The sequence below is a fragment of the Cinclus cinclus genome, chromosome 23 (assembly GCF_963662255.1).
Source record: "Cinclus cinclus chromosome 23, bCinCin1.1, whole genome shotgun sequence".
NCBI lineage: Eukaryota > Metazoa > Chordata > Aves > Passeriformes > Cinclidae > Cinclus > Cinclus cinclus.
The window spans coordinates 7,538,211-7,553,820 of NC_085068.1; the positions used below are offsets into that span (position 1 = coordinate 7,538,211).

Below are 15,610 nucleotides of genomic sequence, written 5' to 3' on the forward strand. Positions count from 1 at the left end.
CCTCAATCCCGGTGCTCTCCGTGCGGGGAAAGGACCGCGCAGCATCAGACAAGGGAGCGGCGGAGAGCGCGGAGAGCCCGCCCCACGCCCCGGAGATTCTCCCCTCCCTCTTTCCATCCCTCCATCGCTCTTTTCCTCCCTCCCCTCGGATCGACCCCGGCCAAGGGGGGAGGGCGTGGCGAGCCCCTCCGAGCGCTCGGTGGCCAACAAAGGGGAGCGGGGGCGCAGGGGCGCGGCGCAGACAAAGAGAGGGGGTGGCGGGGGTCGCGCAGGAGCCGCTCCCTTCCCTTCCCCTCCCCTCCCTCCTCCTCCAGGAAAAGGCAGGGAAGGGCGGGGGGATCCCCCCAGGATCCCCGAGATGAGCAGGGAAGGGTGGAAGGGCTCGGATCGCCGGCCCAGCCCATCGAGATGTCGGGAGGAGGAGGAGGAGGAGGAGGAGAAGGAAGCGCCCCCCACTCCCTCCGAGAAACCCCCCCCCGGACACGGCAGGAAATAAAAAATAAAATAAAAAATAAAATAAAAATTAAAATTTAAAAAAAAGTAAAAAGGGTGGAAAAAGAAAGAGAAGAAAAAAGAACAGGTTATTACTATTTTTTTAGGATGTTATTAGCGAGGGAGGGGCACGGACTGGGCACAGGCTCCCCAAAACCAGCCGGGAAAAGGAGCAGGGATGGAGCTGCTCCCTCCCGGGGGGCTCCTGCCCTTGTCCTGCTCTCCTCGGGCTGCCCGCAGGGAGGGCAAAGGTGCCGCAAGCAGAGCTGGGTCAGGGAGCCGGAGGAGGTCAGAGCCAAAAGTGCAGGTCCAGCCATGGGGTGAGAGCCCTGCCACAGCCCCAGGTGCCCAAAATCCAAATCCAGGAGCTCCCTCTGCTCTCCCCCATGGCATTTTTAGGGCACCAGGAGCTGCCGGGTCATTTCTCAGCCACCACAACCGAGCTCTTCCTCACCAGGGAGGAACTGGGCAGTTCTGGAGGATGCAGGAAAACCCCTCAAGATAAACGTGCTGGGGCTCCCAGTGAAACTCCAGGTGCTGGGTTATCCCCCAAATAACGGGGCAGAAGGACTCTTGGGGTCTCCCCTGGTCCCTGGGGTGCTGCAGAGGGACCAGGAGGGACCCTCGAGCCCCTCCCAGGACAGATGGACACTGTGGAGATGAGGGGAGGGGGTCTGGGCAGCTGCTCCCAGTTCCTCCAGTTTCCACCAGCTCAGCACCAGGCAGGGAAGCTCAGCTTCCTCCTGCAGCCCCCACACGGCTCCAGGAGCTCCCCCCTCTCCCTTTGGGGTGTCCGGGGGGCTCCAGGAGCTCCCCCCTCTCCCTTTGGGGTATCCGGGGGGCTCCAGGAGCTCCCCCCTCTCCCTCTGGGGTGTCCGGGGGGCTCCAGGAGCTCCCCCCTCTCCCTTTGGGGTATCCGGGGGGCTCCAGGAGCTCCCCCCTCTCCCTTTGGGGTATCTGGGGGGCTCCATCAAGGACAGCTGCAGCTGTGGGGGCTGCTCAGAATTTCTGGATTCTGAGAATTCCCACTGGATTCCTGGTTCCCACTCCTCCAAAAGGCAACAATTTGGCAGAAAAAAAAAAAAAACCAACCTTTGCCAGGGGCAGGATTCCCCTCCCAGCCCTTCCAAGAATCCTTCCCTCACCTTGGCAATGCACCTGCAGCCCGAGGGACACAAACACCAGAGAATCCACCCACGGGGACACGTGGGGGACACTGGGTGGTCCTTTAGCCTGCAGGGCCCTGTGGGACGGGCACAAGTTGCCCCTTGGCCACCCCACAAAGCTCCCCTGCTCCTCTCCGAGGGCTGGGAGCATCCCAAGGTAAAACTCGGAGGAAGAACAAAAACAGAGGAAAGAGGGGGAAAAACAAAACCCAAGGCATGTCCTGGAGATGGCTGCTCTTTAAAGCTGCCTGGCTCCCTGCATCCTTCTGATGTCCTGCACCCTTCCAGGACCTTCTCCTGCATCCTTCTGATATCCTGTATCCTTCCAGGACCTTCTGCATCCTTCTGATGTTCCTGCACCCTTCCAGAACCTTCTCCTGCATCCTTCTGATGTCCTGCACCCTTCCAGAACCTTCTCCTGCATCCTTCTGATGTCCTGCACCCTTCCAGGACCTTCTCCTGCATCCTTCTGATATCCTGTATCCTTCCAGGACCTTCTCCTGCATCCTTCTGATGTCCTGCACCCTTCCAGGACCTTCTCCTGCATCCTTCTGATGTTCCTGCACCCTTCCAGAACCTTCTCCTGCATCCTTCTGATGTTCTGTATCCTTCCAGGACCTTCTGCACCTTTCTGATGTCCTGCACCCTTCCAGGACCTTCTCCACCCTTCCAGGTCCTTGTCCTCCATCCTTCCCGTGCCCCCACAGGTGCCAAATTCCTGCCCCATGTCCCCCACCCTGCCCTGCCCCGCTGACCCCGCTCCAGGATCGTCCCTGTCCCCTGCTGGCCCCGGGCAGGGTTCAGGAGCCACCGCAGCAACCCAGGATAAGGCCCAAGGGCTTGGCTTCCAACAATTCCCAAAGGAAATGCGGGGAATTCGGGGAATTTGCATCCTCCCCGTTTTCACATGCAAACCATCGGCACAGGCGTCCCTTCCTCTCCTCTGTCCCCTGGTCCCTTCCTCTCCTCTGTCCCCTGGTCCCTTCCTCTCCTCTGTCCCCTGCGGGGCTCTGTCCCCTCCCAGCCACTGCGGGGCCACTTTTAGGGGCAGCCCCTGGTGGGTCTGAGCAGCCTTTGTGTCCTGGAGGTTCCAGCATGGACACATCGGCTCCTCCTCCTCCTCCTCCTCCTCTTGGGAAACACAAACACCGTGCCCCAAGCCAGGATTTGGGGTGGGATTTGACAATCTCAGGATCCCTTTGCCTTGAGGAGGAGTTTTTGTCCCTCCCTGTCCAGCTGTCACCTCCTTGGTGACAGTGACAGCAGGGACATGCCATGTGCCACCTGCTCCCTCTGCCAGCCCTTGGGAACATCCAGCCCTTCCCTCGACACTTTGGGACATTTGGGATGTGTCCTTGGGGGATGAGGGGCCAGGCAGGAGAATCCAGCAAGAGATGGCCAAGAAAAAAAAAAAAAAAAAACAAAACAAAAAAACAGCAACAACAAAAAAAGAACAAAGCAAAAAAAAAAAAGCCAAAAAACCCCAAAACAAAACAAAAAAAGCCATAAAAATAGCAACAAAAGGAAGACCACAAAAAGCAAAGAAAGTCCATAAAAAATGGCCATAGAAGTAAAAAAGATTAAAAAAAAAAAAAAAGACATAAAAAATCAGCTTTGGGTCTGGAAGGGGCAGCTGGGGAGAGCGAATCCAGGTATCCAGAACCTGCCCCGGACCTTGATATTTATCTCTGGCTGGAGCAGGGATGGATCCATCCCTCATCCCTCATCCCTCAACCACTGCCCATCATCCCCCCTGCACCCACAGCCTTCCTCCTCCTCCTCCTCCTCCTCCTCCTCCTGGCAGGGGGACAGCCAGCCCCAGCCCCGCCCCAGTGGGGGACAGGAGCCACAAAGTCCCCGCGGCTGCAGGGACAGAGGAGGGAAGGACGAGGGACACGCGGCCAATGGATCCCCCTCACGTTCCAGGCACAAAATTCCATCATTTCCCAGCTAATCCACACCTTCCCCACACACACACACAGAGATTGGGGTTTTTTTGTTTTTCCTGGAAGTGTTTCCATGCATCCAGGGCTTCGTGTGGTCAGTCCAGAGCTGGTGACACCCCGGGGGCAGGAGGGGCTGGGGACAGCCAGGAGGGGTTATCCCACAATTCCCAAATCATGGAGGGGTTATCCCACAATTCCCAGATCATGGAGGGGTTATCCCACAATTCCCAAATCATGGAGGGGTTATCCTGCAATTCCCAGATCGTGGAGCTCCAGGAGGAGCAGTGGGATCCTCACACTGGGAATTCCCCTGGGAAGTGACAGAACCAGCAGCAACCTCAGCTTCAATTTTTTCCAATTCTCCCTCCCAGATTCCAGCTCCCATCCCAGAAAACATCCAAAAAAAATAAATAAAGAAAGAAAGAAAAAACCAACCCCAAAAATCCCCTGAGCTGCTTTGGGAGATGATTGACAGCTGTCAGTCACACCCGATTCACCGAGCTGATTCCCCACCTGGAATTAACCCTGTTTGGCAGGGAGTTAATTGGGATTTATCCGACAGCACCCAGTGCAGGAGGAGGAGGAGGAAGGAGGAGGAGGAGGAAGGAGGAGGAAGGAGGAGGAAGGAGGAGGAGGAGGAAGGAGGAGGAAGGAGGAGAAGGAGGAGAAGGAGGAGGAGGAAGGAGGAGGAAGAAGGAGGAGGAAGGAGGAGGAGGAAGGAGGAGGAGGAAGGAGGAGGAGGAAGGAGGAGGAGGAAGGAGGAGGAGGAAGGAGGAGGAGGAAGGAGGAGGAAGGAGGAGGAGGAGGAGGAGAAGGAGGAGGAGGAGGAGGAGGAGGAGGAAGGAGGAGAAGGAGGAGGAAGGAGGAGAAGGAGGAGGAGGAGGAGGAGGAGGAGGAGGAGGAGGAGGAGGAGGAGGAAGGAGGAGGAGGAAGGAGGAGGAAGGAGGAGGAGGAGGAGGAGAAGGAGGAGGAAGGAGGAGAAGGAGGAGGAGGAGGAGAAGGAGGAGGAAGGAGGATCCTGCGAAAGGCGTTCGCTCCCTCTCTTTCCCGGCTAATTAAGGAGAGAGGAGCGGGGATTTTAATTATTTCATTTAACACTTGGCAGGACCCAGCTTGACTCCCCGCTGAGCAGCGATTGGAAAGAAAGAGATTTTAAAGCTGGAGAGGGAGGGAGCGAGGGTGGGAGACGGGGCTGGGGTGGCCAGGCTGGATCCACACCATTCCCAAGAAACGTTCCCAAGAAACGCTATCGCTCCAGGGAGCGCTGCCTCTTCCGAAAAAAAGGTTTTGGGGTTGGTTTTTTTATCCCCCCCTCCCCACTTAATAACTTTGTCTGGAAGCAGATCCGACACCGGAGCGCGCGGCGTCTTCCAGATGTGCTCAGGGATGGAAAAATCCCTGGAAAAGGGATGGGGTGGGTGGCACATCTGTGCCCCTCTCCCAGGCCAGCAGATCCTTCCCTGCTCTCCAGAGCCCGCTCTCCTTCCGTGCTGTCACTGCAAGGTCCCCACAGATCCCACCCAGCAACGGGGGAGGTTCCCATGGCTCCGGAATTCCAGAGAAACCCGACCGAGGTTCGCACGCAGAGCTTGGTTGGGATTTCACACCCGAATCTGGGATTGCACACCCGAATCTGGGATTGCACACCCGAATATGGGATTGCACACCCAAATCCGGGATTACACACCCGAATCCGGGATTACACACCCGAATCTGGGATTGCACACCCGAATCTGGGATTACACACCCGAATCTGGGATTGCACACCCAAATCCAGGATTGCACACCCAAATCCCGGATTGCACACCCAAATCCGGGATTGCTCACCCAAATCTGGCATTTCACACCCAAATCCAGGATTTCACACCCAAATCCAGGATTTCACACCCAAATCTGGCATTTCACACCCGAATCCAGGATTTCACACCCGCAGCGGCACCGCCCCCCCTTCCACGGCTCGTTCTGGATCGGCGCTGGGAAAAGCAGCTGGAGCGAGGGACAGCGGGGCGGTGACGGGGACAAACCCCAGAATGTGTCCCCTGTCCCCAACAGCAGCCAGCACAGAGGGACAACGGGGCGGTGACGGGGACAAACCCCAGAATGTGTCCCCTGTCCCCAACAGCAGCCAGCACAGAGGGACAGCGGGGCGGTGACGGGGACAGACCCCCCGAGGATGTCCCTGTCCCCTGTCCCCTGTCCCCTGTCCCCGGGCCATGCGGCCGCGGTGTCCCGGCTCCTCCGCGGGCTCGCACCGCCACCTGCAGCCCTTCCCGAACATCTGCCACATTCCCGAACATCTGCCACATTCCCGATCCTCTCCTGCCACATTCCCGATCCTCTCCTGCCGCATTCCCGATCCTCTCCTGCCGCATTCCCGATCCTCTCCTGCCACATTCCCGATCCTCTCCTGCCACCAGCAATTCCAGCCGAACTCCAAAAGCAGCGGAGCAGAGCCCAGGGTAGCTCCAGGGACCCGCACGGGAGGAAGGGACAATCAGGACCACAAAGGGGGACACACGGGACCTCTCCAACACTTCAAGATCGCTCCCAGAGAGGCTTTGGGGGATGGATGGGGCACGGCGAGGGCATTCCCAGGAATCCAGACCCTTTTCCACCCGCTCAGCGAGAGCCAAGAGCAGCCACCCCCGGTTCCTGCCACCACGGGAGTGGCATCCCTGGCACCGGGACAGGGCACAGCGCCCTCCCCGGGCACCAGGCAGGATTCCCTGGATCCACGAGGAGCGGAGGGTTCGGGACAAGCGGCAGCCAGCAGAGGATGCTGTCGGCTTGGGAAAAAAAAAAATAAATAATAATTTAAAACTTCCCTGTGCTCCTCCCTGTGCAGCCGCGAGCGTGCGGCTTCCAGCGGGGTCGGTGTCCCCCGGGCAGGGCTCCCAACAGAACCCTCGGGATCATTCCCACAGCCAGGGAGGAAATCCAGGAGCAGCGGCTTCATCCAGCTGCCTCCACAGCTGGAGCACTCCCGCTTCATTCCCTTCTCCTCAGCTCCCTTGGCAGTGAAGGGCAGCCGAGCTGCCACAGCTTTGTCCCATCTCAGATCACCCCAAAAAGCTGCTTTGGGGTCGGCGGTGACCCTGAAAGTCTTGGGGTGAGCTCGAGAATGGGAAGAAGAAGAGCCCCAAACCCAAATCCGGGGCAGTCCAGGTTCAACCCCTTCTCCTCCTGCTACCCCAGGGCAGAACTGGCACAGCTTTAGCCCACCTCAAATCATCCCAAAAAAACTGTTTTGGGGGTCAGCAGTGAACCTAAAAGTCTTGGGGTAAACAGAAAAGTGGGAATTTGAGCAGCCCCAACCCCAAATCCGGGGCACTCCTGGTTCCATCCCTTCTCTCAGCTCCTTTGCCAGCCCAGCCCTATCCAGCCCGGCCTTGGACACTTCCAAGGATGGGGCAGCTCCTCTGGGCACCCCATCACAGCGTTGTAAAATCTTAAAATTGTAAAAAAAACCCAGCCTATTGAGTCTAAACCCACCCTCCTCCTGCCCCACCTCACTCGCTTTTCCCTGAAGATTCCCAAGGAATTCTCTGCTTGCCCCACACACCTGGAGCTCCCCAGCTCATCCAGGACCAGGACAGGAATTCCCTGGATCTGTGAGGACAACACCCATCCCGGCCCCCCGACCCCCCACCCCTCCGAGCATCCCAGTCCTCCCAGTTTGACCCAGAGCGAGCTCCCACAGCTCTGCCCGCCCTCCCCAAGCCGCGGGTGAAGGTGAGAGGCTGAGGATGGAGAGGAAGATGAGGAGGCGAACGCTACGCTAAGTGAGGAGCCCTTAGATCACAGTTCCACACCCTCAGCGCTGCCGGTGCCACCGCCCTGAGGGTGGGGACAAACACGGGGAGGGAGGAGGGGACAGCCAGGAGCTGCCCCCACCGTGATCTAACAGCAATGGTGACCTCGGAGGTGACAGCACACCTCGGGGGGCTCCCATTGCTCCAGCACATCCCCAGGGATGAGGATGACAGGGATTAAAGCCAGCCAGGTTGATGTGGATGGGGAAAAAATTAAAAAAAAAAAAAAAAAAAAAGGATTTAGGTTTTTGATGGTGTTTTTTTTTTTTTTGGCACCCCCACCACTTACCGGCGAGAAGCTTCCTATGTTCTTTAGAAAGCAGAGGAGGAGAAAAAGGAGAGAAGAAATCGAGTTAGCAGCAGGAAAACAGGAGCAGCCCCCAAGCTTTCCTCCTCCCCAAGCCCCCTCCGCCACCTGGGGCACTTCCAGGTGTCTGTCCCAGCCCTTTCCAGGCTGGATCCGGCCCCACATCCAGGCAGGAATTCTCTGGGATTCTCTATCCCCATTCCCAGCGATCCAAATCTCACAGGAGGAATCCCAAGGAACAGAGCTGGGCGTTTTTCCCACGTGCAGCAGGTCCTGGAAGGGAATGCCAGGATGTCCCTGGGGACATCCAGGTGGTCCAGATCCAGCTGGGAAGGACCAGGACAGAGGGACAGCAGGGCTGGCACTGCCACCTTCACTTCCAACAGAAGCACAGGCTGAGATTATCCCCCCCCAAAAAAAAAAAATCCCAATTTTTCCCCTATTAACCCTCATTTCAGGAGTTCGCTCCCATCCCCTCCTTGCAGGCACGTGGATTTGAACACGTTCGAGCTCCCAAATCCGCAGGCAGCCGGGAAAGAGCCGGATCCCGCTGATCCCACACACGGCAACAGCAAATCCTGCCCGGAAAAACCAGGGGGGAAACACCCCCAGGACACCAAAATCCCACCAGGAACATCCCAGCAGTGACTCCTGACTCGCCTGGATCTGATCTGGCACTCAGGGAGATCCTGGGGAATATCCCAGGCACAGCCAAGAGCTCGGAACTTCCACGGACCGTGGAATTCCGTGGGTTTTCTGTTCAAAGGGATTTTCTGAAGGCAGGACGGCGCTCGGGAGCTAAACCTGGAGCTTCAGGTGTTTCCCTGTCCCGTCCCAGCCTGATCCCTCCTCTCCAGAGGCGTCACCCGGGCTGGAAGCACTTTTGGAAAACAGGAGATGAAAGGAGGTGACGAGAAGAGGAGGCCCAGGGTTAATTAACAGCTGAGCGTTTTAATGAGCCTGGGTTGCTCCTCCGGGGAATTGGGGAACTCCTGTGGAATCCCGGGAGCTGCTGCCACCAGCCCTGGCACCGCAGCCCAGGGGACACGCCCGGGACAGGTGACACAGGGCCAAGGCCAGCGGGGGAGGAGCTGGGGCACAGGGACAGCCGGGAATGGGACAGCTCCATTCCCAAAAATTCTCCGTTCCCAAACTTCTCCGTTCATTCCCAAACTTCTCTGTCCGTTCCCAAACTTCTCCGTTCCTGACCTTCTCTGTTCCCAAACTTTTCCATTCCCACAGCATTCCCGGCCTTCTCCATTCCTGCAGCATTCCCAAAGCTCTCCGTTCATTCCCAAACTTCTCCATTCCTGTTCTCCGTCACATCCTGGTGTTCCACTCCAGATGGACACTCCAGACCCTTCCCACACCATTCCCGTCCATCCCGCAGTTCCCTGACCCTCAGGACATCCCACAGCCAGACTGGACGCTTGACCCCACGGATCCACAATCCAAGAATGACTTCAGCCCATTCCTGTGCTCATCCCCATCCACCCACAGCTCCGGATGGACTCCCCACACAATTCCCACACAATTCCAGCCCATCCCACAGCCCCCTGTCCCTCAGGAGCGCCCCCCAGCCCAGCAGGGCTCACACGTTCCCCTCTGATTTCCAGAACAAAAGTGCAACTGAGCCGAGCCACCCCCGAGCCTGACCCTCCTTTCAACTCCTCCAGAATTCCCCAGCTTTGATTTCCCTCTCCACGGAGCCACAGCTCCATGGGGCAGCTGTGGACATCAAGGAGAGAGAGGGGGAAGAAATTTTTGTTTTAGTCCGGATTAAATCAAACAAAACCCGAAAGGAGAGCGGGAGGCTCCGTTCCAAGGTCAGGCACTCAGCTGTGGAAATTTTCCCTGGCCAGGAGCACACTTGGAGCAGGGAATATTCCTGGGAAGTGAAGCAGGGCATGAGGATGGTGCTGGGGGATTCCAGGCTTCCCTTCCCTGCTTTTCCCTTCCCTGCTTTTCCCTTCCTTTTTAAGGCACCCAGGACGTGCCTTTGACTCACTGCCGCTGTCTGGGACAAGTGGCATTTCTGGGAAGCCACGTGCGGCTTGGCCAAGCCACCCCCGGGGCTGCTCCTGAGTCACTCCCAGACTTTATCCCGGACCAAATGAGGGGACAAAGCTCAGCCGGGCACGTTGTTCCCTGGGAAAACCCAGCCCGGAGATCCCCGGGCATCTGGGAGGTGGCTTTAAACCAAACACGGGCAGGGCAGCAGGAGCTGTCCCGGTTTCCTGAGGAGGGGAATGGGGTGGGGGTGGATATCGGGCACCTGGGAGCGTCCGGGAACCAGGACAAAGCGCTGGGAAAAGTCGGGATTAGCCACAAACATCTCCCAACAATTCCACGCTGAAATCCCTCCTGCAAAAGCAGCCCGAGAGTTTCTCCCTTTTCCCTCGAGCTTGGCAATGAGTTCAGGAATTTTCTGAAGTCTGGGGCGCGATTTTTGGTTAATGACACGCTAATTAAGCGCTTTACAGCCGGCTCTCAAAACCAGCTCGATCAACTGGCAGCGCATCAGCGCCGAACAACCGCGGCTGCCGCGACCCCGCAGAGATTTTGGGATTTTTTTTTTTTGGGGGGGGGGGGGTGGATTTTGGGATTGGGAGACGCGATGGGAGCATCCCCAGGGAAGGAGGGAGAGGAAGAAGCCGGGATTCCCTCACCTTCCTCCCTCCCCGAGCTCTGCGAGTCCCCCAAACGCCGCCAGGATTGAAAACAGATGTGTAGGAAGTGTCTCATTAAGCGGTAATTGCTTCGCGAGGATTTGAGGTTTCCCCTCTCTGCCACCGCCACCACCAAAAACACTCGGAAGGAGCCGCCGTGAGTCCAGGACAAGGGGGAAAAAATATAAAAAAAAAAAAAAAATAGCCCTCAAGGCAGAGTTTGTGCTGCACAAACATTTGGGATTGAAGGCAGGGAAAGTTTGTTCAGCCGGGGTTGGCAGCAGGCTGAGGGATATGAAACCATCCCGGCGGATTAAACTGGGAAAACTCCGCCTAAATCCCACTTTCCTGCCTCACCGCGGCCAAATGAGTCGTGAAATGGGTTCACAGTTCAGTCCGTGGCACCCTCCCGGCTTCCAGAGGGGGAAAACGGGCACGGGACGCCCCAGGAGCGCCTTCCCCCCAGCTCGGGGCTGCCCAGGGCACGTGAACACGGCTCCATCCCGAGCCAGCCCTGTGTTCCACCAGGTTTTCCTTGGATTACACAAATCCAAGGAATCCGAGCAAGCAGGGAACGGGCTCAGAGCAGGGAGCCCCAGAGCGAGGCAGGTTTCACAATTTCCCGGGGACTGGATGAGATCCAAGACCTTTCCAAGGCCCCGTGGATCCGGAGCCGTTCTCTTCCTGCACCGGGTGCGATTTCTTTCCCACCTGTTCCCTAAATCCCCTCTTTGTTCTCGGGCTGAATTTGCAGCACTCCTTCTCACGAAACCACCGCAGAATTCCCAATCTATGGCACAGACTGGATCCCTCCTCGGGGAGCAGAGCCATCCTGCTGTCCCCAGGGCCGGATCCATCCCCTCCGCGGGGCTGAGCTGTCCCCAGCCCTGCTCAGGGGACATTCCAAGGGAATGATTACAGACAGAAAATGCCGGGAAGCAGCTCCCTGCATCGCAAACCCCTCTCCGAGCATCCCTCGGGGACAGGGATGTGAGAACACAGAGCTGAGCCAGCCTTTCGTCACCTCCGCTGTCCCCAGCGCCATTCCCGACACCGGGACATCCCCGAGGACCCCAGTCCCGAGCGGGGCACGATGCCAGGAGCAGAGCCGGGCTGTGGGGCCGCTCTGTCCCCGTCTCCTCCGGCAGCCCTGGGGACAAAGGCGGCTTTGCTGTCACCCTCCCCCGGGTGGGGACAGAGCGCCGGCGGGTCACGGGAGGAGCCGCACCCGCTTTTCTTTTCGGTGAGAGCAGCACAAAGTGAGCTCGCAGAGCTCCTCGGGCTCCTCCTCGAGCGGCTCCTCGGGCGGTGTCCCCTTGTCCCCAGCTCAGCCCGCAGCCCCCGGAGCTCACACAAAGCCGCTTGTGTTGGAGCCCGGCGCTGCTTTCTGGGAAGGGAGCCAGGGCTGGCAGCTCCCGGCAGCGGCAATCAAAGCCCCGTTTGTGCTGCCGAGCCCCCCGAGCAGCGCTGGGGCACCCGCGGAGGGAGCCAAGGCCAGAGCAGCCTGCTGGGGACAGCGACAGCCCCGCACACAGATGGGGACAGCAGCCAGCCTTGTCCTAGGAAAAGCTGTGCCAGCGGCACGGGCACGGGCGGGGCTCCAGGATGCCTAAAAAACCTTTGCCTTCCCTTCCCTTCCCTTCCCTTCCCTTCCCTTCCCTTCCCTTCCCTTCCCTTCCCTTCCCTTCCCTTCCCTTCCCTTCCCTTCCCTTCCCTTCCCTTCCCTTCCCTTCCCTTCCCTTCCCTTCCCTCCCCTTCCCTTCCCTCCCCTTCCCTTCCAGTCCCAGGAATTATGAATGGATCCAGGATGGATCCCTGCTCCACCATTCCAACATTCAGATCCCCAAATCCCTCCTGGGATCAGCTCCCACTGGGAATTTTTCCATCTCACTTCCCAGCTCAGAGATCCCCAAATCCCTCCTGGAATCAGCTCCCACTGGGAATTTTTCCATCTCACTTCCCAGCTCAGAGATCCCCAAATCTCTCCTGGGATCAGCTCCCACTGGGAATTTTTCCATCTCACTTCCCAGCTCGGAGATCCCCAAATCTCTCCTGGAATCAGCTCCCACTGGGAATTTTTCCATCTCACATTCCCAGCACGGACCCAACCCCTTTGCCCTGCCCCAGGCAGTGCATCCCAACTTCCCAAAATCCCAACTTCCCAAAATCCCTCCTCCCCAGCACCAGAGCCTTTCCAGCAAAATGCAAATCCCCTCCACGAATCCAAAGTGGCCTCTCCTTTTCCTTTGCTCTCTAAAGTCACTTTTCTGCTCTCCTGAATAATTGACGGGAACATGAAAATTTAAAGTCTTTCAAGATTCCATTAAAATTCATTCCCTCTTTCCCCTCGGAGAATTCCCACTGCCACAGTCCCATGCAGGGCAGAGCTGCCTCCCTCCCTTCCCAGGACTGAACTCCAGAGAAAATTCCCGAGCTGAGGAAAAACCTGAGGAAAAACTGGGGAATTACATGAGGAAAAACCCAAGGAAAAAACTCGAGGAAAAACCCGAGGAATTACCTAAGGAATAACTGAGGAATAACCCAAGGAAAAACTGAAGAATAACTAACTATTATTATTATTATTATTATTATTATTATTATTATTATTATTATTATAACCTGAGGAATTGCCCAAGGAATCACCATCATCAATCATAAAGAAAACACTAAAATAAACACTGGAGCTGCTTTTAGTGCTCTTAAAATGCCCCCAAAGCCACCAAAACTCTTTTTTGGGAGCTGTTCCTGCACCCTCTGCTTCCTGTCCCAGCCTCTCCTTCCCAGTCCCTTCCCAGTCACATCCCAGTCCCTTCCCAGCTCCTTCCCAGTAAGTTCCCCATCCCTTCCCAGTAAGTTCCTGACTCCTTCCCAGTCCCTTCCCAGCTCCTTCTCAGTCCCTTCCCAGTCCCTTCCCAGTCCCTTCCCAGTCCCTTCCCAGCTCCTTCTCAGTCACTTCCCAGTCCCTTCCCAGTAAGTTCCAGCTCCTTTCCCAGTCCCTTCTCAGTCACTTCCCAGTCCCTTCTCAGCTCCTTCCCAGTCCCTTCCCAGCTCCTTCTCAGTCACTTCCCAGTCCCTTCCCAGTAAGTTCCAGCTCCTTTCCCCGTCCCTTCCCAGTCCCTTCCCAGTCACATCCCAGTCCCTTCCCCGTCCCTTCCCAGTAAGTTCCAGCTCCTTTCCCAGTCCCTTCCCAGTCACATCCCAGTCCCTTCCCCGTCCCTTCCCCGTCCCTTCCCAGTAAGTTCCAGCTCCTTTCCCAGTCCCTTCCCAGTCCCTTCCCAGCTCCTTCCCAGCTCTCCAGAGGCTGCTGGGACAGGCTCGGGTTTCCCAGGGATCCTGGAGTTAATTAAGAGTCACAACCTCGGGCAGAGCTCTCCCAATTTGCCCCACTTGACCAAGTGACCCCGAGGATTTGGAGCAGGCTCCATAAATCCCAAAGCCACGTGGGGGTTTTGTTTTCCAGGAGGGAATTATCAGGGAATGCCGGGCGGGAAGTTCACGCCTCCCTTTCCAGCACATGATCCCTGACATTTCCTTTTGCCAGGGAATTTTTTTTTTTTATCCGCTTTTATCCGTTTTTATCCGGGGGTTTTAACGTGGCAGGGGACAAAAGGGACGAGTTCCTGCTGTCCCCTCCGTGCCACCTGATCAGGCAAATCCAAGGAATTCTCCTCCCACACAAACTCGGGAATCACACAAAGCATCCTTGCCCCATTTTCCATCCCAAAGAGGAGAGGAATGATGTTCTTACCTAATGAATAATCCAAATTCCACGAGGAACCGGGCAGCACATGGAAGAAAAAAAAAAAAAAAAAACAAAAACAAAAAAAACACAGGGAAAGCAGCTGGATCAGACCAGAGGAAAAATAAATCCTGCTCAGGGAAAGGGCCCTGCTTCACCCCCAAAAGCTGCGGCCCCACAGGGAAGAGATTCCCACCCAAAAAGCTGCAATTCCCCCTAGAGATTCACACCAAAACACTGCAATAAACACCAGAGATTCATTAAAAAAACCCCTGCAATCCCACCCAGAGATTCACAAAAAAAAATTTAAAAAATGCAATGAGCCCCAAACATTCACCCCAAAAGGCTGCGTCCCCCAGAGCAGAGGTTCACCCCAAAAAACTGCAGTTCCTCCCAGATGTTCACCCCAAAAAAACTGCAATTGCCCCCAGACATTCACCCAAAAACCTGCAGTTCCTCCCACAAATTCACCCCAAAAAAACTGCAATTCTCCCCAGAGCAGAGATTCACCCCAAAAACTGCAATTCCTCCCAGATATTCACTCCAAAAAACTGCAATTCCCCCCAGAGCGGAGATTCACCCCAAAAAAACTGCAGTTCCTCCCAGATGTTCACCCCAAAAAAACTGCAGTTCCTCCCAGATGTTCACCCCAAAAAGCTGCAATTCCTCCCAGACATTCACCCCAAAAATCTGCAATTCCTCCCAGATGTTCACCCCAAAAAGCTGCAGTTCCTCCCAGATGTTCACCCCAAAAAGCTGCAATTCCTCCCAGAGATTCACCCCAAAAATCTGCAATTCCTCCCAGTTGTTCACCCCAAAAAGCTGCAGTTCCTCCCAGTTGTTCACCCCAAAAAGCTGCAATTCCTCCCAGACATTCACCCCAAAATCTGCAATTCCTCCCAGACGTTCACCCCCAAAAAACTGCAATTCCTCCCAGACATTCACCCCAAAAAAACTACAATTCCTCCCAGATGTTCACCCCAAAAAGCTGCAATTCCTCCCAGAGATTCACCCCAAAAGCTGCAATTCCTCCCAGACATTCACCCCATAAAAACTGCAGTTCCTCCCAGATGTTCACCCCAAAAAGCTGCAATTCCTCCCAGAGATTCACCCCAAAATCTGCAATTCCTCCCAGGGATTCACCCCAAAAAAGCCGCAATTCCCCCGGAGCAGAGGTTCACCCCCCCAAGCCCTACAAGTGGCCCGGAGCAGGGGGTGACCCCAAAAAGCCGAGGTCCCCCCGGGGCAGCAGGAGGCAGCTGCAGCCCAGGCTGTGCCAGGGTTGCCAGGGCTGGGAGCTCTGCTGTCCCAAAGCAACCCTGGAAATCAGAGCCCGGGAATGCGCCCGCAAGGGAGGGGGGCGGCGATGCCAGAGCCACCAGTGCCGCCCAGTGACACCCCAGTGACATCCCAGTGACATCCCAGTGCCGCCCAGTGACATCCCAGTGACATCCCAGTGCCGCCCAGTGACACCCCAGT

General features: G+C 56.7%; 1 protein-coding gene across 1 annotated transcript in view; it reads right to left on the reverse strand.

Annotated features, from left to right (window-relative positions):
- The window catches only part of AGRN (agrin), a 100,352-nt gene that overhangs the window by 66,792 nt on the left and 17,950 nt on the right, over positions 1-15,610 (reverse strand). Inside the window, exon 3 of the mRNA XM_062507451.1 lies at positions 7,706-7,726. Coding sequence (XP_062363435.1) covers positions 7,706-7,726 — 21 coding nt within the window. The remainder of the gene's footprint in view (positions 1-7,705; positions 7,727-15,610) is intronic.